This window comes from Artemia sp. Qi Xiang Cuo, chromosome 1 (assembly GCF_049724085.1).
Source record: "Artemia sp. Qi Xiang Cuo chromosome 1, ASM4972408v1, whole genome shotgun sequence".
NCBI lineage: Eukaryota > Metazoa > Arthropoda > Branchiopoda > Anostraca > Artemiidae > Artemia > Artemia sp. Qi Xiang Cuo.
The window spans coordinates 65,064,084-65,087,613 of record NC_142794.1 but is presented as its reverse complement, the minus strand read 5'-3'; the positions used below and the strand labels follow the sequence as shown (position 1 = coordinate 65,087,613).

General features: G+C 36.7%; 1 protein-coding gene across 1 annotated transcript in view; it reads left to right on the top strand.

Annotated features, from left to right (window-relative positions):
• The window catches only part of LOC148956601 (TATA element modulatory factor-like), a 220,073-nt gene that overhangs the window by 114,463 nt on the left and 82,080 nt on the right, over positions 1-23,530 (top strand). The window contains exons 7-8 of the mRNA XM_089091366.1: positions 11,244-11,347; positions 17,154-17,301. Coding sequence (XP_088947492.1) covers positions 11,244-11,347; positions 17,154-17,301 — 252 coding nt within the window. The remainder of the gene's footprint in view (positions 1-11,243; positions 11,348-17,153; positions 17,302-23,530) is intronic.

Genomic DNA, 23,530 nt, shown 5'->3' with positions numbered 1-23,530 from the left:
GTCCATCCCGAATGCTTTATTGGATTTTAGGCATTTCAGAATGGCTTCTACCACCTCTGACTCTAAGGGTGGTGGCAGTGGATTCTCATTTATTTGTGCTGGAAACTTTCGAAAGGCTTCAGGATCTGGATTTACAGTGGGATTTTGCTTTTTCTGGAAATGCTCTTTCTAACGATCTCAGATTCCAGCGCCAGTGATAATGTTGTGCCCTTCTTATCCAAGAGACCCAAGCACCTCGTATCTTTATGATTCGCTAACTCTTTATTACTTTGGAACATCAGGTGTGAGTCGCCCTTTCAGAAGTCGTCTTCGCACTGCTGATACTTTTTGGTTATCATGTTTTAAGTGCCAGGTGACTTTTCTTCTCGATTTGGCGTTTGACGTGCTTCAATCTATCCTTGTTTTGTTGATCTTGCTTGTTTCTGAGAGTTCGTATCTCGTTCCTCATGTCAATGATCTCTTGGGTAATCCATGGTTAGTACTTAATTGTTATTTACGGCCGAGAACGAGCTCGGTTGTCTCACATATAGCCCTGCTACTTTGCAACACAAGATAATCAGCATCAGCCGGGCCGAAAACAGCAGGTGTTTTTTGCATGATCTTCGATAGTCTTTCGTTTAGCTGCTCCCTATGTTCTTGTTTCGTCTTCTGGCCATTCAGGGCTTTTACGTGGAATCTTGGGACTTTTTGCTTTGATTTAACAATGGTTTTTAATCTTGACGAATTGATGACATGAAAAGATTGTGATCATATTTGAAAATTCCACCAGATAGAGTCACTGTGTCTGTGAGAACGAAGATTTCCACCGGCTAGATACCAGTATGTAATCTATCATGTTGGCAGACCTTCCATCAGGGGACCACCAAGTGACTTTTCCTCTTTCGCCGGTGCTTGAACATTTTGTTTGTTACTAAGAGGTTGTTATCTTGGCAAAATTCAGTGAATCCCTCTCATCTGTCCGATTCCAAATTTGTCCCTGATAGCTTCATTTCCTCTGTTGTCATTGCCCAAGATGGCATGGAAGTCTCCAAAGACTATGACGAAATCTTTCTTTGGAATGGTGTCAACAAGGCTCTGAAGCTGAGAGTAAAAATGTTCAGACTGCTCATCCGATCATGACGAATTGGGAGCGTAAACCTGCACTAGAGATAGCTGTTGAACTTGCTTTTGAGTTGGATCATCATCAGTGTTTCTGAGACAGACACTATTGACATTAGAGCCTGGTGTTTTTGTCAGCAAAAAAACGACTCCATGGCTGTGCATTGCATCTTGTCTGCCAGACAGTAGGAGGGTTGCGTCTCCTATCTATTCTCCGCTGTTACCTGGTTGATGCGTCTCCGAGAGACCAATGATATCCCACTTGTGTCGGTTTGCTTTGCAGAGGAGCATGTCTTTCTTTCCTGGTTTCACGAGTGTCCGAAGGCTGAATATCCCGACTCTGATTGTTAGTCTTTTACACAAAATAGGCCAAGCATCCGTTTGAGATGGTCTGGTCAGATGTTGTCTAAATGGATTTCCAACGCTATTGGCTGTCAATACATCAGTTGCACGAATGCGGTAACTTGTTCGTCGGGTTGCCAGAACACGGTAACTTGTTCCTTGGTTTCCCCAAACGCGGTAACTAATAGAAATAAATAAAACTAATTCTCACAGATATACTCACATGCACAAGTTAGCAAACACAATCTCAAACTGTCAACATTATACTCTCCACGGAAATCATGCCATAGTAGAAAGCTGCCCATACCGCGTATTTGTAAAAATAAAGCCTAATGACGGCTGATAGCTGTTTATCGATAAAACAAACAACATTTTATAGATGATGTCTCGAGTTGATTATTGCTGCCTGTATGTGGTGTATGTGGAGACTATTATTATTGCGCAAATTTCATAAAAAATTTCTATTCTACCAATGCAATGATGATTAGTAACATTCCACCCCCCTATAAAGCTGTCTTCCTCCCTTCCCCCCCCCCCTAGGGTTACGCCCTACGCTTTGAGAACCTCTACATTAAAGTGATCAGTGTTATATGTGATAATGAAATTGCTGCGGGTAAGGTACGAAATGAGCTTAGTAGCTTGTTCCTTATTGAATCAGGAGTTAAACAGGGTTGCATTTTATCCCCAATTATAACAATCATTTTGATAGAGTCACCGCAAAGGCTAAGAATCACCGCAAAGGCTATGGGAGAGCACGGAATCAAATGGGAAGTAAAACTTCTAGACTTTAATTTTGCAGAATATTTGAGATTCCTATTTGAAAATGTTAGCGAAATGAATGAACTCTTAGAGGCTTTGAGGGGCCCAGGGTGTTTTTCCACAGTTGAAAAAGGTTTGGAAGAATAGGAATATAAGTTTTTGAATCAAGAATAGAATGTTGCAAGCTACAGTGGTGACAGTGGTCAGGTATGGCTCTGAAGCGTGGGCGCTCCGAAACACAGAGGAGGACCTGTTAACTGTTAAAAAAAAACAGTAAGCTATACGAAACCTGGTTTGCCCCTTTTTTCTAGGGTTATAATGACCGAAAGGTCGAAATGGCTAGGACACGTTCTGCGGGTGGAGGATGACAGATTGCCAGATATCGTTTTTTTCGGTCAAGCATCTAGGGCCACACGAAAAGCAGGTCAGGTCATCCCCAAATGGGCTCGGAAAAGGTCGTAAGGAAGGATTTAAGAAACATTGGAGCTTCTTGGGAGGGTTTAAAGAGGGAGGCTTTTAACATTAGGGCGGTTTGGTGCTGCAATGAGTTGTTAGTAGTAAGAACGTTCACCCCCCACCTCCGGAGAGAATTCTTGTGAGAAAACAAATTATCCTAAATCTCCGAAACACTTGGTGTTTTGTTAGTCCCAATAGTCTATTTAGTTCTTCTGACGAAAGTAATTTGTCAAAAAGCACAAACCCAAGTATCTCCTCTTCAAAAGTTCATTTTGCTTTAAAACAACTCTCTTAAGATGAATTAGAAAATGGAATCAAAACCTAGCGATAAGACATTTTTGTCATAATGTTTTTTAGTAGCGTTACTTATTTTTGTTCTTGAGCAAGAATAAAAGCTGTAATATTGGGGATAAGATATCCAGACACGAATTCGAGATATGTGGACTGTATTTTTATATTTTTATTCACTGTCTATATTAAGCCTTTCGCTCGCTTTGTATTATTTTTTTGCATGTTTTCAATTACAATTCAATTCAATTTATTCTAATAAAATAAAACACAACACCAATAATAATTAAGATCCTGGAAGCGAACTTGTTTAGGATCAGAACAAGAAACAATTAAAAATGAAGAAGAGAGAAAAAAAGAAACAAAAAGAGAAAACACGGTTAATTAAAGCAAATTGATTAAAAATTTTGAGAATTATAATATCAAAGTTTAGTAACATTGTTATGCAGCGTGTGAAAACTTGTAGATAGCACGACACTGGAGGGTATTATATTCCATTAAAGTATAGATTTATAAATGTGAGATAGCTGGGTGGAACTAGAGACTCACTTGGGGACAATGAAAGAACGGTTGGATGAACGGAGACAAAGGCCTTCAGAATTATTACTATTAAAATAAAATTATAATTGGGGAGGAAGATTTTTATGTTAAGCGGAGTTTGCAAGGGATATATTTAATTTTTTGATGATTTGTTAGAAAGGGATAATGCCAAAATCGGAGTACAAGTCCTGGGTGGGATATAGTCGGGGCAGACGAAAAACTGCTTTGACGGCACTGTTTTGGGCAGATTTTGATTTGTTGGCAACTGAAGGATGTGTTGCTCCAAACAGGTTCGCAGTATGAGAAATATGGGTAAATAAAGAGTAATAAAGGGTGACAAGGATATCGGGAGGAAGAAAATAATTCACATGATTAATCATGCTTACCTGTCGCGGGATTATGGCTCTGATGTAAGAAACATGTGTTGCAGATGGTAGGGAGGAGTCAATGCGAACACCAAGAAACTTGGCAACTGCGACCTGCGGGAGGAGATTGGCGGAATATTTGAAGCCAAGTGCTTGCTGAGCTTCTTTTTTTGTAAGGGGTATGAAATCATACAATCTGACTTTTCTTGCTGTTAATGGCCATGCAGTTAACGAGACACCACTTCTGTAATCTATTCAGAAGGATTTGAGTAGAGGTGACGACGGATGGTAAATTAGGGCCGGTGATGAAAAAGTTGCTATCGTCAGCGTAAAGTACTGGGTGCACTGATGGACCCAGGTCTGTAACCAAATCATTAATATAAAGGTTAAAAAGTATTGGACAAAGAACAGAGCCCTGCGGGACGCCCCTCTGGACAGGTAGGGGATGCGAAATCACCCCCGCCCAGACTCACACTTTGTACTCTACCAGAGAGATAAGAGCCGAACCATGAGAAAGAAACTCCGCGAATCCCTAAGTTGTTGAGTTTACTTAATAAAACACTGTGATCAACCATGTCAAAGGCCTTAGGAAAATTCAGAAATAAGCCCAATACAGTATTTTTAAGGTCAAGTTGGGAACGTATAGACTGTGTGGCGTCGATTAGTGCGTGAACAGTGGAAAATTTGGAACAGAAGCCATAATAATAAGGAGAAATCAACGAATCTGAAGGATGAATCCCAAATAAAAAGAGAGAAAGACGTCGGAAGATAATTCTCTCGATCACTTTTGATATAACTGGGAGACGTCAGTTTGAACGATAATTACTTATCTCAGACGGATCGCCCTTTTTATTAATCGGGATAACAATTGCTGATATAAATATTTCTGGGACGACTCCATTGGTCATAGACAGGTCTGCTATGGGCACGATGGGTTCAGAAACATAGGAACATACGGTCCTAAGAAGTTTATTACTTATGCCAAAGAAATTAGGTGTACTACCATTAGAGAGAGATTCGATAACTTGAAGCACCTCTTTACTATCAGTTGGAGAGGAAAACATGGATTTGGGATTCTTGCTAGGGTGTACTGACTGGGAGGGGGAACAGGAGTTAGCATTTGGAATATTAGTGAAATTATCAGAGGCAACACTATAGCGTTGCCTATAGTAAAGGCCATACAGCTCCAGTGTTTTATCATTTATTATTATTTTTTTCCAGAGGCACTTCATATGGAAGGAGTCGTCGTATAAACTTCAAAGCGGTCTCATTCGATTGCAAATCGAGAGTTCTAGTGCCCTTTTCAAGGGTAAAAAGTGATTGGAAGGCAACTAACACCGCTTCCACGCCCAGCATTTCCCCAAACAAATCCAATCAAAATTTTGAGATAGCCATTTTGTTCTAACTAGTTGATTTCCAGATAGAAATCATGTTTTTGAGAAAGACACTCCCCCAACAGCCCTTAGGGCAAGGGTTAAGTTATGTCCTGGGGGCATATAAGGTTTTTATAGAATGCTTTGTCGTAGAAACTTCAAAAAGAGCTCATTCGACTTGAAATTCAAAGGGCTAGTGCCCTTTTTAATAGTCAAAGTGACAGGAGGGCAACAAACCTCCCTCTTACGCCCACTTGTTCCCCAAACACTTTCAATCAAAATTATAAGATAGCCATTTTGTTCAACGTAGTTGAGAGATCTGCAAATTAGGTCTTTGAGGATGAAAACCCCCCACACCCCTCAAGGCAAGGGTTGTACATTATGCCCTGGGGGGATATAAGGTTTTTATAGAAAGTGTTGTCGTAGAAACTTCAAAAAGCGCTCATTCGGCTGGAAATTTAAATGGCTAGTGCCCTTTTTAATAGTCGAAAATGATTGAAAGGCAACTAACACCCCTGCCACACCCACCATTTCCACAAACAAATCCAATCAAAATTTTGTGAGATAGCCATTTTGTTCAACGTAGCTGAAAGTTCTGGAAATTATATCATTGAGCAGGACACTCCCCCCACAGCCTTTAGGGCAAGGGTTTTAAGTTACATCCTGGGGGCATATAAGGGTGTTATAGAAAGTGTTGTCGTAGAAAATTCAAAAAGGGCTCATTCGATTGGAAATTGAAATGGCTAGTGCCCTTTTTATTAGTCAAAAATGATTGGAAGGCGACTAACTCCCCTTCCACGCCCACTATTTTCCCAAATACATACAATCAAAATTTTGAGATAGCCACTTTGTTCAACGTAGTTGAAAGTTCTGGAAATTATATCTTTGAGCTGGACACTCCCCCCACAGCCTTCAGGGCAAGGATTATAAATTATGCCCTGGGGGGCATATATGGTTCTTATGGAAGAATTGCTTGTATAGACTTCAAAGAATGCTCATTTGATTGTAAAATGACAGCTCTAAGTCAATTTATAAGTTTCAAAAGAGATTAGAGGGTAACCAGCCCCCCCCCACGCCCTTCTTTGACAAATGCAACGGTTTAAAATTTTGAGATAGCTATTTTGTCGAAAATAGTTAAAAGAACATATTACAAAAACTCCGGTGGCGACACAACCCCCTAGGGCCCGGAGGCAGCTGTTGTAAGTTATGCCCTGGGGCATATATAGTTCTTATGGAAGGGATGCTTGTATTAACTTCCAAGAGGGCTCATTTGATTGGAAATTGAAAGTTCTGGTTCACTTTTTAAGAGTCAAAAGAGATTGAAGGGCACCTCAAACCCTGCCGATAAGAACTTTGAGATAGTTTTTTTTTATTAGTTCTAAGACCATATAATAAAACTCCAGGGTCGAGACAGCCCCCAGGGCATGGGGGCAGGCGTTGTAAGTTATGCCCTGGGGGAATATATGGTTCTTATGGAAGGGATACTCGTAAAAACTTCAGAGAGGGCTCATTTGATTGGGAATTGAAAGTTCTAGTTTAGTTTTTAAGAGTCAAAAAAGATTGGAGGGCAGCTAGCCCTCCCCCCCCAATGCCCCTTTCTCCCCAAATGCATCCGATAAAACTTTGAGATTACCATTAAGTTAAAAATTGTTCAAAAGTCAGATAACAAAAACTCGGGTGTTGACACAACCCCCCAGGGCCCGGGGGCAGGCGTTGTAAGTTATACCCTGGGGTATATATGGTTCTTATGAAAGGGATGCTCGTATAAACTTCAGAGAGGGATCATTTGATTGGAAATTGGAAGTTCTAGTTCATTTTGTAAGAGTCAAGAGATTTAAGGGCGACTACTGCTCTTTTTCCTCAAACCCATCCGCTACAAATTTTGAGATAGCTAGTTTTCTGAAAATTGTTCAAACATTAGATAACAAAAACTCCGGTGTCAATACAACCCCCAGGGCCCGGGAGGTTTGTTGCTGTAAGTGTTGTCCTGGGGACGTATATGGTTCTTATGAAGGGGAGGCTCGTATAAACTTCGGAGAGAGGTCATTTGATAGGAAATTAGAAGTTCTAAATCACTTTTTAAGAGTCAAAAGATATCCGAAAGCAACTAGCCCCCCCCCTACCATTTTTCCCCAAGCCCATCCGATAAAATTATTAAAATAGCTATTTGATTAAAAATAGTTCAAAGGTCAGATAAGAAAAACTTTTGTGTCGACGCAACCACCCATGGCCCGGAGGCAGGTGTTGTAAGTAATGCTCTGGGGGCATATATAGTTCCATGGGCTTATATGGGTATTTTTTAGGTTTGATATACAGACTGAAAAGGTTGAACTGATAAGATCTCAGTCCCTGTGTAAAATCATTTGTGGCTGAATTAACATCGTGACAATCCAAAACCTTGGACCAGTCAAAGGATTTCAAACGATCCTTGAACCGGTTCATATTCACAGTATTATATATTCTATCAGACGTAGGGTATTAGTTCTAGAGGGTTTAGTAGTTGGTTGGGAGGGTAGGGAGAGATAGATTGGAAAGTGTTCTGACAGGTCAGAGAATATTATTTTGGAGGACAGGTGGTTTCCCTGAGAAGTGGATACAAAAATATTATCAATTACAGTAGCTATAGACCTCATAGGTTCAACTCTAGTAGGAAAAAGGATTATGGGAAGAAGACCACTTGAGGTAAATATTTCAAAGAAGGTGTTCTTTGTGAATACCTTTAGAAATGTTACAAAGAAGGTATCATTATTATTGCTAACATTAGTAAATTACAATTGAAGTCCCCAAAATCTATTGCCTTCTTTTGTGGTAAATTAATAAAACAAGAAAAATCATCAAACAGATTACAAAAGAAAGGTGTCTGAAATGAGGGTGGCTTATAAAACAATGAAAAAATAAAAAAGTTCATTTAATTAATCAATTTTAATCAAATTGAAATTAAATCTTTAAAATTAGCCCACTTATCCCGTATGCTTCTGATGTTAAAGCAAATTACATTAAGTTTGGTCTCTTCCATTAGCTTAGGTTTCACATTTTTTACAAAATCAAAAGTGTCGAGATATTCACCATTAATTTGGGTTAAGGGGCTATCGGGGCTAGCTAAGAGGGTGGTGGGCAAGTTATTTTGGTCATCGTAATAGCTAAAAACAACCTTGTTGCACAGTGATAAATTCGTGAGAAACGTAGTCTTGCATAATACACATGGGGTTGTGGCATTATCGGAGCCTGTATTAATTCTATTTGCAGTTGAGTCTGCAGGCTTAACTAACTTCGATGTGGAATCTATGTCCTTTTTGATGGAAGATATTTGAGCTATAGCTGTTTGTAATATATCATCAGCTAGGAGTTTAATGATAGCTTTCTTCTTTAGAATGTTTTCGATTTCCTCAGGTTCATTACTAACCTCAATTGAGTGGCTGACTGTGAGATAAGTTGCAAGCCTTTGCCATTCTTGGCTTCTTTCAGATGAATGTTTTGGAGGGCAGGATGTTAAAGTAAACTTAGGTAAGGGATGGGTGGACTGACTAGAAGCTTGAGTATGAACATTGTTTGCCTCTTTTGGAAATGATACTGTCTTTGCTTCTTCTACAGCAACTGTTGCTTGGCTTCTACTGGGACGATGGGATATAGGCTGCCGAGGGATTCTTGCAGCTACAACTGAGTAGGGTGGGTTCATTTTATCAGATGTTCTAAGGAATACGACTCGCTTTTGGTGAGCTTGGCAAGATTGTTTTTGGAGGGCTGTGTGTCTCTGCAGAAAGGGTCTGACTCAGGGCATTCAGTAGTTGCGTGGCCTGTTTTTCCAAATTTGAGGCAAGACGGATGGGACTATTTGCAGTGGTTTTGCTGTGGCCGTGGGCAAGACAAGTGGAGCATTGTAGGGGCTTAGGCTTATAAATCTTGTAAAAAAGTGACATATCGTACAAGAATATTTCTCTGTTTAGCTCAACTTTGCAGGAAATGAGGATTGAACGGCTTGGGTGAAGAACTCCCTCTTTGTTTAAACTTAGCCTATTTGCAGTTGAAGGATTGATGAGAAGGCCTGAAGAATCTATTAGTTCAGTTTGTGTTTCCTCCACTTTACACTGGTATCAACACCATACAGCACATACTTGTGTAACATTTCCACATCTTTTCTTGTGGCTAAAATTTTCGAGCCATCGAGAATTATTTCTTTGGATTTTGACAGGACATGGTCTGCCGCCTGAGAAGACGTAAAGTAAATATCAATAGAGTCCTCCTGCTTGAAAACAACTTCAAAATTTAACTTAGCGATCAGAAAGACAGCTTTCCTAATTTCCATTATTCGATCTTTTGAAAATGGTTGGCCATTGGTTTTCTTTGTTGAGACAGTATAATAATTATGGTAATCTGTAATACTAGTTTCTGGGACACTTGGAGGGAAGGGTTGCACTATCACTGGCGAACGAGTTTCATCCTTTCCCCTCTTTTTGGCAGGCGTCACACCTCTTTCATTAGAGTTAGTTGCTGCTAAGGCCTGAATGCCTTACAAGTGGCTAACTGTTTTGGACCGCGTAGTTGGGGTGGGGGGGGGTGTTCTAGGAAGAGTTTTAGAAGTAGTTTGGAATGGTGACTGGCCAAGGGTTTCAGTGGGAGTATCCTTCTCGGGGGGTAGCCTTAGGGGCTTCTTTTTTCCCGACATTTATTCCAAAGAGACAATGCAGATTCACGAACTGTTGATCAGTCTTAATTCAAGGTTACTTGACCAAAAGTAAATATGACAATTTTAATCAGCGATGACACCAATATATTCAATTTTATGTACATTAATCACTGCCACACAATATCTAAGGGGATTTGCTGATCGTAATAACCAATTAATATTCAGTTATGGAACTAAATTATTCACTATGATAAATAATAACTCACTTTGTATGAAGTGAGCAATCCCTCACAATTAAATCCGCAAGTTAGTTGCGCAATCTAACACAGTACAGTGCAGAAGATAATCCGATTAGGTTCATAAATTAGTTCTTTTTATTTCAGATACTAAACTCATGCTCAAAGTTTTTATTCTATTTTTTTTTTGAAAGCTCTTATTCTTGTGTGCCAATTGCCGTATTTTTTTTCCTTTATACTTCTAAATTGGAAGAAAAATGATGAAGGAAAACAAAGTGCGACTATCGTTGGTCCACTCACTACGTTTTCTAATATTGTATTAAATCCTCAAAATTTTGAGACAGAAATTGGCTGCAGACATATAGCATTAGCTATAAGCGTTTTTTTTTGTTTTTTTTTTAAACTAGTCAAAAGATCTTATTTTAGAGAGGGGGCAGATGCCTCAAAGCGTGAATTTCAACGCAAACATCCTAGCTCTCATTGAGATTTCAGATAAATACAAAAATAGCTCTAAGGAAGCAGTGGGGGTGGAGGAGGTTATAACTGATATACAATCACTTTTGATTTCCGGGAACGTAATTTTTTATGTGTCTTATTTTGAACTCGTCAATGCTTCAAGTATTCTGATGTATGTGTTGTTTTTAAAATTCTTTTTTTTAATGTTGCATTTAATTATATTCCTGCTACCTCTTTGCTCTACTTTCACTTAATTTTGTACTCAGTGTGTTTGGATTAAATACTCGAATCTCATCCTCATCCAGTTAATTTTGTCTATTGTTCAGCTCTAAGATGTTTTAAAATGTAGTTTTTTTTTGTTTTTTTTTTATATACAATCCCTTTTGATTTCCGGGAACGTAATTTTTTATGTGTCTTATTTTGAACTCGTCAATGCTTCAAGTATTCTGATGTATGTGTTGTTTTTCAAATTCTTTTTTTTTATGTTGCCCTTAATTATATTCCTGCTACCTCTTTGCTCTACTTTCACTTAATTTTGTACTCAGTGTGTTTGGATTAAATACTCGAATCTCATCCTCATCCAGTTAATTTTGTCTATTGTTCAGCTCTAAGATGTTTTAAAATGTAGTTTTTTTTTTCAGATTGTGTGTATTTCCTTTATTATCCAATTCGCTCCAATTTTATTTGTGAGGCATTTCTCTTTCAGCGGATATCAGAGAAGAATCGAATTCTAGAAGCGAGAGAAACGAAATTGGTCGAATTAAGTAGGACTAATGCTAGTATTCAAGAAGAAAATTCCAGCATTTTGAGGTAAGCTATCTCACTGACTGGAAATTATTTTTTTATTTAACAGGGTGATAAAGTTGATATATAATTCAAGTTTTGTGGAAGATTTGGAAAAGATTTAAGATTTGCGAAATATGATAGAAAATAATGCATAAAGATCGAAAAAAAAACATAAGGAAACCACTTTTTCAAATATAGTTAAGGAAAGAAGCTACATTTTTTTTTTTTACTTTTAATTAATTATTCTAAAAGAGCTAAAAAAGGACAAAAAAAAAAAAATCAAAATTACTTCTTTTTTTGCTCCTGAAAAATCACTTTCCCTGAGTTGTAATGTTTGGTAAAGGAAGACAAGATTTAAGTGTGTTAATTAATTTGTAATATGTTGGTGACATTTATATTAAAGCTTCCGGGGACATAGTACAAAGAAAAAAAGACAACAAAAGACTAAATGCCAGCCACTTTCCCAAACTTATCTGGATATCTCCTAAGGATATCTCTTTTTCTGAATATATCCTAATAATAAGGATATCTCCTTATACCCTTTCCCTCTGAATTTCATGCGTAATTTCCAAATCTTCCTCTATTAATAACAAATTTAAGGTCGTAGACGATATAGAGATTTGATAATGTCATTCTGATGATTATTATTTGATCATTTTAATATTTGTATTGTATTATTTGAATTTCTTAGTTAACAGTTTAATTTTTTTTCTTTCTTTTTTATGCTTTTCTTTATCTTAAAGTTTTCTTGTATATAATATGGATATAATATTCCCTGTAACCGATGTTTCTTAAATATTTCTCGTTATCTGATTTATGTCTAACCCTTTCTTTCTTAACTAGAAGCATAATTTTTAAATTAACTCCCCCTAAACCAAATTAAAGACCTTTAGACCGTAGGGTTTTAAACTTTCTTTCTGATTATTATGATGCTATCATTTACGTAGTCCTTGTATCAAAGTTCTTTGTTCTCGTTTGGATGGGTAAATACTTTTTGTTCCGAAAGTGTCACTGCATCCAATGTGATAAAAAGATACTAAACGAGTTGCTTAAAACCACCAATTTTATTTTTTATTTCTTGGTTTTTAATCCATTGTTGTATTCATACAACAATGAAATACAATTAAGTATTAAGTTTTTTCTCTCTTTTTTCTTTTTCCCTGTTTTATTGTTTTAATGTTCTTACGCTTTGGAAATAGTAGCAACGTTTTTGTATCAACAGAATATGTCGCTGTAGACCTTAAATTGAGGGTTTGTTTTCTGATCAACAGTCCAAACTATAAAAATTGTTCACATAAATGAACACAATTTTTAATGTTAAGCTTTCTTGCGATATGTTTATATGCATATATCAGTTATTATGACAAGCTCTCTTACGATAAGTTCCCAAAAATCGCCGGTATCTGGAATATCTTATTTTTGCAAAAATGACAATATTGTAGCTCAGATAAATAAATGACCCAAATCAGTCACAAAGCGCCAAAATTGGCTGTGGATATTGATTTTTATTTTTGTGAAAGTTTGTAGCCAGCGATTATTGTGGTTATTTAGATCAGAAATTTGGTTTTAGTTTGAAATTTGTGGTTTGATTTTATTATACTTTTATTGGCTATTAAATAAACTAGGTTGGAGATATTTATCATATACTTATACATTGTGTGTATTTCGCACTCCCGAAACTATGTTTCCAAGGTCGATTCTGGGCTACATTTTGGTGATGAAAGGGATATAGATACCCATAAAGATTCAATCCCTCAGTTAAGACCCTCAACTAATAAAAGAATCTCTTGGCTTTTGTATCGTTAGGCTGATAAGGTCTAGTACGGCCAGACTTGCAGCTCTTTTATGAGGCCGTGAATAGGAAGAAAGTCTTCTTTTATTTTTGAATAGTTGTCCCCTAAAAAGGAAACGCACTTACACCGTTGTTATAAAAAAAAAAATAAAATATCAGTGACCTTATATTTTTACTAATAAATCTGGATAAATTCCATGGAGAATAGCTGTCGTCAAACTTTTACTGCAAATAGTTTTGCGTTGTGAGTATGCGGGAGCCCATTTGCTTATGAAATTGAAATTTGGTATGGCCTCTGGAGACCTTTGCACCTCAGTTTACTATATAGGTTATTATTTTTTGAGAAGTCGTATATGCAATCCAAGGCCTATAAAGCTTCCTGAATAAAAGCAGTAAAAAGCAACTTAAACTAGGACGTAATCTGAAATCACAAGTTTAGTCCCTTGTAAAAAAGGATTCACAGGACAAAGCTAAAGTCTTTTTAAAAAATTATTTGAAAGGCCCTGCAGTACGGGTTTTAAAACTTTTTATATCCTTGGCACCCTTAAAGATTCTGAAAATAGTTTGATTCGCCACGCCATTCAAAAACATTATTCACGAATATAAGTATGTAACGTTTGAGGCTTAATTACATAATAACCTATCATGAAATAATGTAAATGAATTGGATGACAAAGATAGTTTATTTTTGTTCACATACTATTTATTTAGTTACATATACTTGAATTTTAAGTGATATGATGTTTTATTTAATGCTGTGCTTTATACTGTTAAGCAATGACTCTCATATCTGGACGACTATGAAATAAGCATACTCACATTTATTTTTATATTACATATCCTTTCTCTCTTTTCCAAATTTAATATTGCATAATTATAAAGTAAAAATCTGTCATTAAAGTTTTAAGTTTTTTTTCGTTGTTATTGTTTTTTTAACCCATTTTTCACTCCAGTAGTTTCAGTACACATAAATACATGCAGGGTGTATACAGAACAGATCACGAAATACAGGTGCTAGGCGTATTCCCCCGGAAAATTACTCACCAAAGGATTCCCCTTAGAAAATCCCCCCCCCTGTGTAAAAATCCATCTCGGAAAATCCCTATTCCCCAGAAAATCATCCAGCAGACAGTTCTCCTTAGGAAAATTCCCACCATGTACAAAATTCGCAAGCCAAAGGAAAGTATGACAAAAATAATGAAGAAAAGAAGAAGTTTTGAAATATTTTATTTATGTTCAAGAATATATGGTGTAGAATACTCTATACTTTAACAGTATTTTTTTGTTTTTTTACATTATCAGTTCTTCAAACAATTTTTTCGTGTTTTTGGGGGGTTTCAGTTGTCATAGCAGGGTAACATAAAGGTTGAAGAAAAGGGTTTGAAAAATGAAATCAGTGGCAATTTTAGAAGGGTTTCTCTCTAATAAAAGTGCACGGAGATAACGGGCTGGGAAAAAGAAGCACGAGTAAGTACTTCCCCATGGGCTTGATCTGGTACCAACAATTTTAGCATGCAGTACCAGTTCACCTCTTGCAATCGAGAACGCGTCTACTAGGTGTACATCAGAAGGTTTTCCCCTCTGAAGTATCTTTAAATGACATGCTTTTTCCTTTTTTTCAATTTGATTTAAATAACGGGGAAACTAACTCTTGAGTCAGAACCAAATTTAAAATTAACAGAACGTCCTAATTCAAATAAGCAAGCCATAGTCTTAGTAAAGAAAGTTTTGAAAAGTCATCAAAGTCACAAAAATTATTTGGTATCGTCCACTAGGCGTACATCAGAAGGTTTTCCCGTTTGAAGCTCCTTTAATTATTTTTTCTTTTTTACAGGTTTATTATAATAACATAAATATCAAGATCTTATAATCACTCAAACCCCAGCCCCAAAAGCATGAAATAAAAACTAGAAGAAATAAAATATAAAAATTAGATATTATAGGTAAAATTAAATTAAAAAAGGTTCTTCAACTGAAAGTATCTAGTAGCATCAAAACTTAAAACAGACGGAAATTTTTCCGTATATGAGGGGTTTCCCCCTCCTCAACTTCTCGCTCGTTATGCTAAAGTTTTTTAGTGCTTTAAAAAAGTTGTTGTTCCAATTCAACGACCCTTGTATTTCAGCGGTCGTTCTTAGATTACTGGGACAAACAGTCAAACTGTAGTGTAAGAAGCAAGGGGTTGAGGAGAGGACAGCCCCCTTTCATATACAGAATAAAATCGTTTTAATGTGTCTCCTTACTTTTATTTAAAAAAGCTTGATTTTTGAAATTATCATGCCCAGGCCCAACCTAGATATGAAGTGGGCTACTGGCCCATAAATCTCCAATTTCTTGCTTCCAAATTGTGTATATCAATAATTTTAAATTAATTGGTGGCGTCCCACTTTTTCAGTTCGTCTGCTTCAGAATTGAAATGTTCAAGTGTAATTAAAATTTTAGACAAAATATGAGTGTACAGTCAAAATTTCCGATGGACAGTAGTTTTGTTGAACAAGTTTTTATTCTAATATTTTTATTCCAGAATTTTGGGTGGGCAGAAAAGGGTATAATTGTTAATATGAATGGAAATAGGGATGGGTACTATTACCCCCCCCCCCCCAGCACCTAACAGAAATATTCGCGGGAATCAATAGGGATTAGATATGAATTTCTCCCCTCCCTTACCCAAAACTCATTCGGTATTATAGATTTCTCTCCAACACTGATTTGACGTCTTTGATGGGTTGATCAAGTAATATGAGATTCGTTTTTTCGTACAAAAATTCTTTCGTGTGATATGCCACTTTAAGGATTTGAGGTGTGGACAGCTTCTTATTGTGCACGTTAGAAAAAAAATCTGGTTCAAGCTTTAAAACAAGGAAAGGTTGTGCACGTAATAATTGGCTGTTATATCTCGGTCGTCTTTGCGAAGAGGAGTCGGCATCTTTTGTAATTAAGATTATTAGAGCATGGTCATCTTCTTGGTGAAATGTTTAGATACCCCGTTTAAAAATTTCTTGGGGTCAACAAATTCAATGTTGTGGCAAAAATTAGAAAAGATCTCGTTTATATTATAAGACATAAGAAGGTCTTATAAGTAAAAATTTGCTGTTCTACTTTTGATTATCTTTGCAATGGGGGGTTGGCATCTTTTACTAGCTGGTGTACCCATTATTTGCTATTAATGCTTATATTTGCTTCTTTCTTAAAACGAAAAAAAAGTATTTGAGGGTACGAAAAATTTGATTTCATATCTGCTTTGGTAAGGAAAAGGCAAATAAGAATAGATTGTCAGAGCCCAATGATTTTAATGGTTAAAGGGCTATAAACTTCTGCAAATTAGTTTAACATTTATTTAATCAAAAGAATTTTAAACCAGATTTTAAAGAAAAGCGAGGAAGTTTCAATTAAAGAATCGGTTGTTAGACCCCGGTCGTCTTCGGGGAATAGGAAATCCCTTCAGTGAGTCTTTAAGTTTGTAAATTTAAAAACGATTTATCCATAAGTTAAAGGAAATCACGGTAAAAAAAATGACAATATAACAGTTTCAGTTTTTAGTTCGCAAGATGTGGAAGATTCAACTATTTTCAAATTTGTTGATGATCCGACCCATTGAATCATTTTATTTTCTTTTTTTTATCTTTTAGGATTTTGTGACATGTGTTGAAAGTGTAAGTTTTAAAAATTGTGGTGTACAATAGAGCAATAGTATTCGCCGCTTAGTTAGCTTCAAACGATCTGAAGCCACAAGGATATATAGTCGCTGGGGGTACTTCTTATTTACATTTTCTTGGCCTAAAAATATCGGACTTCTCCAACTTCAACGATGCTTGATCTTGCCGCCGACGAAAGTTGAGCAATGATTCTTTTCTTGAGAGAGAGACGTAACTTTGTCGGTCTGACCTAGCCTTAAGGGAGGGAGAAAAGAGAGAGGGAGAGGCAGAGGACAAAAGAAATAATTTTCTTGTTTCACTTTCAACATTGCCTCCTTTACTCTTGCGTTTCTCCTCATTATCCCAACTTTCTCGATACTCATATTTTTTCTTCTGTTTTAAGTAAACTTGCAGAAACTGAAAAACAACGACTATCTGAAAATGAAAATGCTGAGAAACTACAACAAGACCTCACAAGGAGACTATCGCAGATGGAACAAAAGTTTCAGCAAGCTGCTACTGAAAAAGAGGCTCTTCTGACAAAGTTAGAGGTATTATATACATCTTGTTAGGTAACCTTTTGTACCGCATAAAACGTAACTTTCAAACCATTTTGTTTTAACTTAGCTGGACTTTACAGAATGCTTCACTAGGAGAGGGTGGGGAAGGGGAGGGGGAAAATATTAATCCCATTTGATAAAATACTTAATATTTCCTACTTTTAAATCCCGATTACCCCTTTTTCACTAAAATTAAACACAGCTAATGTTTAAAACATTGAATTAATAAAAATAGTTTTAAAATACCAGAGCCCCTCCCCCCCCCCTCTTGGGAGAAAAGTTTCCAGTCTGAATAGGTAATAGAAGGAAATTGATTTTTGAAGTTTGACTGCTTCTAGATTTGTATTAGAAGAGGACAATAACTTTATTAAATCTACAGGTTTTGGCACCCTGTTGAGCTCTCCGTCATGATAACGTTTTAAGTCGGTAGGCTGAAAAGAAATAGTAAGAAAATCGTGTATGACAAAAGTTCTAATGACGCTGCTGCATTCGCTTAATTTTGTTCAGAATATATTTTTCTTCTCCAATGACATTCACAGGAAAATACAAAGTTAATACCAATTAACTTGGATAAATTAGAATTAATTGAACGGTCTTCAACACCTATAAGGCAAATCTGTACTTTCTCGCGGTCTAAGCCAGCTCATGTTGTGTTTATGTGTAGGTCCTATCCCCTCAAAATCGAACTTCTGTTACTGCCTTTCTTGAAAATGCTGTAATGGTCCAAGATTCTTTCAAACGCTGTTGAAGGTTGATCTTGGTGTCTTGAGTTACGTCAATATATTTTATAATATATTGTCTCTGGGCATATATATAATATCGCACGAAGCATATATATAATATATGCCTTTGGGGCATGACATCCCCAGAGGCATAATTTTTAGACCTCTGGACTATTTTGAGCAAAATATTTTTTTCCAAAATTGGGATCAGTGTCGAGGGGGGCATATAAATGCGGTAAGGGAGGATGGCTGCCTGCCGATCACTCTTCAACATCCTTCTCAAAATACCCTGAAAGTTTCAACTTAACACCATTAACAGTTCCTTAAGTATAACTGATACGCTCTTTTGACTAGCAGCAAGTATATAGTATTTTTCCATCGTTTTTTTAACATCCCCCTTAACATTTCTTGAGAGTTTTACCTTAATAATACCCCGAGCCTTTTTGGAGAGCCAGAATCAAATATTCCACTTTCCGTAATAAAAAATCTTTTATGTAAACAATATACAACTTTCATAACTTATAGACCATTGGTGACAATCGCTACTTATTTTTATCCTAACATGTAAGTCTGATAGTTTTACTTTTAAGGACGAAATGTTATTTATCAAAGCTTTAATATATATGTTCCCTCTAAAACACAATTTTACGACCGGGGCTGCCACCTGTAGCGCGTGCTACGTTGAATTTAGCACTTTTTTCTTATATGACCAAGTTGAAAATACAGACATTTAAAATGCAATTATATGATGTGTATCACATCAAAATATATCTTAAATCATTTTTTATGCATGACAATAAGCTAAATACATTCGTGATACGGGATATGCCTTTGCACGTACATTTTCTCATTCAGCCCTCTGATCAGGTCAGGATGTAGTTTTATTCCTTTACATTAAAAAAGATTAAAAAACTCGCCTGCGAACTAATCTAAGTACACCTAAACGGACCACGTGCGTATCGCGGCGCAAGCCACGACACCGAAAATTGTTGTTTAGCACGTAAATTTGGGCAATTGCAGCACTTTAAGAACTGACCGTGGTGACTACCCTGTTTACGGCAAGCCTGCAGATGAAACTTGCAGCAAAATGATAAGATATTTGTGTCATTGCATTCATTAGCCTCAGATCTGACCATTTTCCGATCCAGAATTATTGCATTACTTAGACTTTTTCTTAAAGAAGGATGCCAACTTGCTTAAAAAACTAGAAAATTATCCTTTTCCTGCGGTTTCCAACCAATTCTCAATGTATTTTTAATCTAAAAAACTCCATAAACCGAATTTCAAGAATTGACGTCCGATTCAGTTGCTGTTGGTGTGTATTTGCTTATTAAATTTCATCTTAATTTTCTTAGTCAATAAGCGTCCAGGTATATTGCTAGGATATACAAAACCGTTTACCTAAGTGTTCCTTTTTTCTCTCTTATTTTCTTTCTGTTTCTCCAAAGCAATATGTTTGTAGAATCTAATGCTATTAGTGTAATAGCATCAAAAAGCGATTTTCATCATAAAACAAAGCAACTGTCTTTTTGTAAGCACGTCCAGAGAATTTCATCAGGGTTGGGAAAATTTTCAAAAATATTCCAGGTATTACATAAGCGTAGTTTTAACGGATGTTTCTGGTTTCTTTCGGTAGTACAAAATTGTACACTTTTATCGTTTATTTATTAAAACAAAACTTCAGGAACCCTAAGGTTTGTCGCACGTACTCTTAATCTTCCCAGGAAAAAGAAGAACCTACTTCCTTTATCTCCCTGTGGGGTCACTATTTTGCTGGTGAAAAGTTCTAGCCATGTCGGGATGAGGTGCCTCCAATTACACAGTCCTTCAGTCCCTAAAACTTTGGCACCTACTCTGGCCGCACCGTGATAACTCTCCTCGGAATTAAACTCGCTCCTCAAAATGTAGCCCAGACGTTATTTATTGCACAGACTGTGAAACTGTTAAAATTATGACATAATTATAGCCCTAGTTTCTGAATTTGTCTTTTTCAATGACGATTTTATGTTTGGATAAAATCCTTTCAGTAGTGAAGGCCCTCAGCTTTTAACCTGTGCCCTATCCCTGCTTTTAACCGGTGTCCTATCCCGTCATTCCGTGACAGCCGCCAGGTGTCTGTTACATCATTGGGCATGTTTTCTAAAACGATGTAAATGCATGTTACGTAATTGGGTTTGGGGTGTTACATAATAGGACGTGTTAAGGCCCACAAGTAGAGAGGGGGAGTTTTATTCAAACATTTTTATTCAAGTAGTTGTTTCAAGACGGTTCAAGACATTTCAAGATGTTTCAAGACATTTTTAAGACTTTCTTCAAGACGTTTCAAAACAATTCAAGGTGTTTTTTAAAGACATTTTTCTTCAAGACTTTTCTTCATAAGTTTTTTAGATTTTATTAACTAGGGAATGTATACCAGTGTCAAGGATTACGCATTCACTCGTGACTTGTTTCTTCAGGGCCCGCGGGGAATCCTCGCTTGTAATTGAAGAGGACATACACGTGGATGCTACATAATATTTTAAGAGATTTTTTTTTCTTCGGGATTTGTTTTTTGTTTTAAGACGTTTTTTTTTCTTCAGGGTTTCATTTTCTTTCAGGGCGTTTTTTAGATATTATTTTCTTTCAAGACGTTTTTTTCAGGGAACCTTTATATTCCAAAGATTTTATGTCCACATAAGGATTCGAAAGTGATTTCCCCTCAATGGAATGGAGCGCTAACCAGGTTGACTATGAAAGCCTTTCTTATATTTTGATTCGGGTAATACTTTGTGCATGATAAGGTGTTTCCCAGTCGGGTAATTCACTGTCTCGCATACTAGAATAATTAAATGGATTGCGTGTTCCCATATGGCTGCAATAACTGACAGACAGGTGGAAAACCGATTATTAGAATTTGGTTACATTTGAAGTACATCTGCGTGTTAAGAAATGCCTTAGAGAGTATTATCAGATGACATTGGAGGTTGATCTTAATGAATTTTTTACTTATAGAGTCTTTTACTCTATTGGGACTTGAATGTGCTATTGGAGATGAAATAAAAGCGAGATTATCATTAAGGTTAGAATATGGTACGCCTTCATATACGTTCAAAAGTCTTTATTTTCTTCTTCCTACACAGAATTTTACACTCCAGCCTGTGACCCTGAATGGCTGACACGGCACCCTCTAGCAAGCATTATCACACATGGCATTTTCGGGGTATTTTCGTTCAAAATTATTCGTTTACACTAGAATTGATTGTTTAAACTTAATGAAAAATCCTCCATTAGCGTTTCCTCTGATGACTCCTGGCAATTGAGGTCAGCGTGGCACAATGTACCCGCCCCGATGACACCCTCTGGCGCAGATTATAAAACCTAAGGGTTTTTCAACCTCAAAAATAAATTTATAAACTAAAAGTAACCATTGTTTTGATTTGAACAGCGAAAAACTTGCCATTTCATTGCAAAATTGAGATGTTCCATGGCAATTCCCAGCCTGTGACACTCAATGGCTGACACGCGGCACCATCAAGCAGGCATTATCACACATATGGCATTTTTCGGGGCATTTTCCTGCAAAAATATTCGTTTACACTAGAATCGATCGTTTATACTTGATGAAAAAATTCCCATTAGCGATTCTTCTAATGACTCTAAGCAATTGAGCCCATCGTGTCACAATGTACCCGCCCCCAATGACACCCTGGAACTTGTTGCGTGCTGATTTTTGTTCGTGAAAAATGTTTCATGTTAATTTTTTCTCTTTGTGAAAGTTGTACATTGATTTTTCTTCTCTTGAAACTGATGTTGTTCATAGAACTTGTTGTGTGCTGATTTTTTGTTCGTAGAAGTTGTTGCGTGCTGAGTTTTGTGCGTGAAACTTGCTGCATGTTGATTTTTCTCTTCATGAAACTAGTGAATTGATTTTTGTCCTCGTGAAACTAATTCTGTTCATCGAACTTGTTGTGTGCCTATTTTTTGTTCGTGGAACTTGCTGCGTGCTGATTTTTTGTTCGTGAAACTTGTTGCACTTTTATTTTTCTCTTCGTGAAATTTGTACACTGATTTTTCTCCTCGTGAAACTTATTTTGTTTATGGAACTTCTTGCGTGCTGATTTTTGTTCGTGGAACTTGTTGCGTGCTGATTTTTGTTTCTGAAACTTTTTGCATCTTGATTTTCCTCTTCTTGAAACTTGTATAATGATTTTTCTCCTCGTGGAACTGATTTGAACATGGAATTTGTTGCTTGTTGATTCTTGTTGGTGGAAATTGTTACGTGCTGATTTTTGTTCGTGAAACTTGTTGCGTCTCCTCGTGAAACTGATTTTGCTCATGAAGCTTGTTGCATTCTTATTTTTTGTTCTTGGAACTTGCTGTGTGCTGATTTTTTGTTCGTGAAACTGGTTTTGTTTATGGAACTTGTTGCGTGCCAATTTTTGTTCATGAAACTTATTGCATGTTGATTTTTCTCTTCTTGAAACTTGTGCATTGATTTTTCACCTCGTGAAACTGATTTTGTTCATGGAATTTATTGTGTGCTGATTTTTGTTCATGGAAGTTGTTGCGGATTGATTTTTGTTCGTGAAACTTGCTGCATGTGGATTTTTCTCTTCGTGAAACTTGTACAGTGATTTTTTTTCCTCTTGAAACTGATTTTGTTCATGGAACTTGTTGCGTGCGGATTTTGTTTTGTTTAACTTGCTGTGTGGTGATTTTTTATTTGTGATGTTGCATTGCTTTTTGCAAGCTTTTGCAACTTGCAAGCTTTTCCATTGATTTTTCTCCTTGTGAAACTGATTTTGCTCATGAAAGTTGTTGCATGCTGATTTTTTGTTTGTGGAACTTGCTGTGTGCTGATTTTTTGTTCGTGAAACTAATTTTGTTCATGGAACTTGTTGCTTGCTGATTTTTGTTCATGAAACTTATTGCATGGTGATTTTTCTCTTCTTGAAACTCTTACATTGATTTTTCACCTCGTGAAACTGATTTTGTTCGTGGAATTTGTTGTGTGCTGATTTTTGTTCATGGAAGTTGTTTCGTACTTATTTTTGTTCATGAAACTTATTGCATGTTGATTTTTCTCTTCGTGAAACTTGTACTGTGATTTTTCACCTCGTGAAACTGATTTTGTTCATGGAATTTGTTGTGTGCTGATTTTTTTTCATGGAAGTTGTTGCGGGCTGATTTGTGTTCGTGAAACTTGTTGCATGTTGATTTCTCTCTTCATTAAACTTGTACAATGATTTTTCCCCTCGTGAAACTGATTTTGTCCCTGGAACTTGTTGCGTGCTGATTTTCTTCATGGAACTTGTTGCATGCTGATTTTTATTTTCTCCTCCGGAAACTGATTTTGTTCATGGAACTTGTTGCCTGCTGGTTTTTTTGTTCGTGGAACTTGCTGCTTGCTGATTTTTATTCGTGAAACTGATTTTGTTCATGGAACTTATTGCGTCCTGATTTTGTTCATGGAGCTTGTATATTGATTGACAAGCCTAACACGATGATTCTCTTCGCGA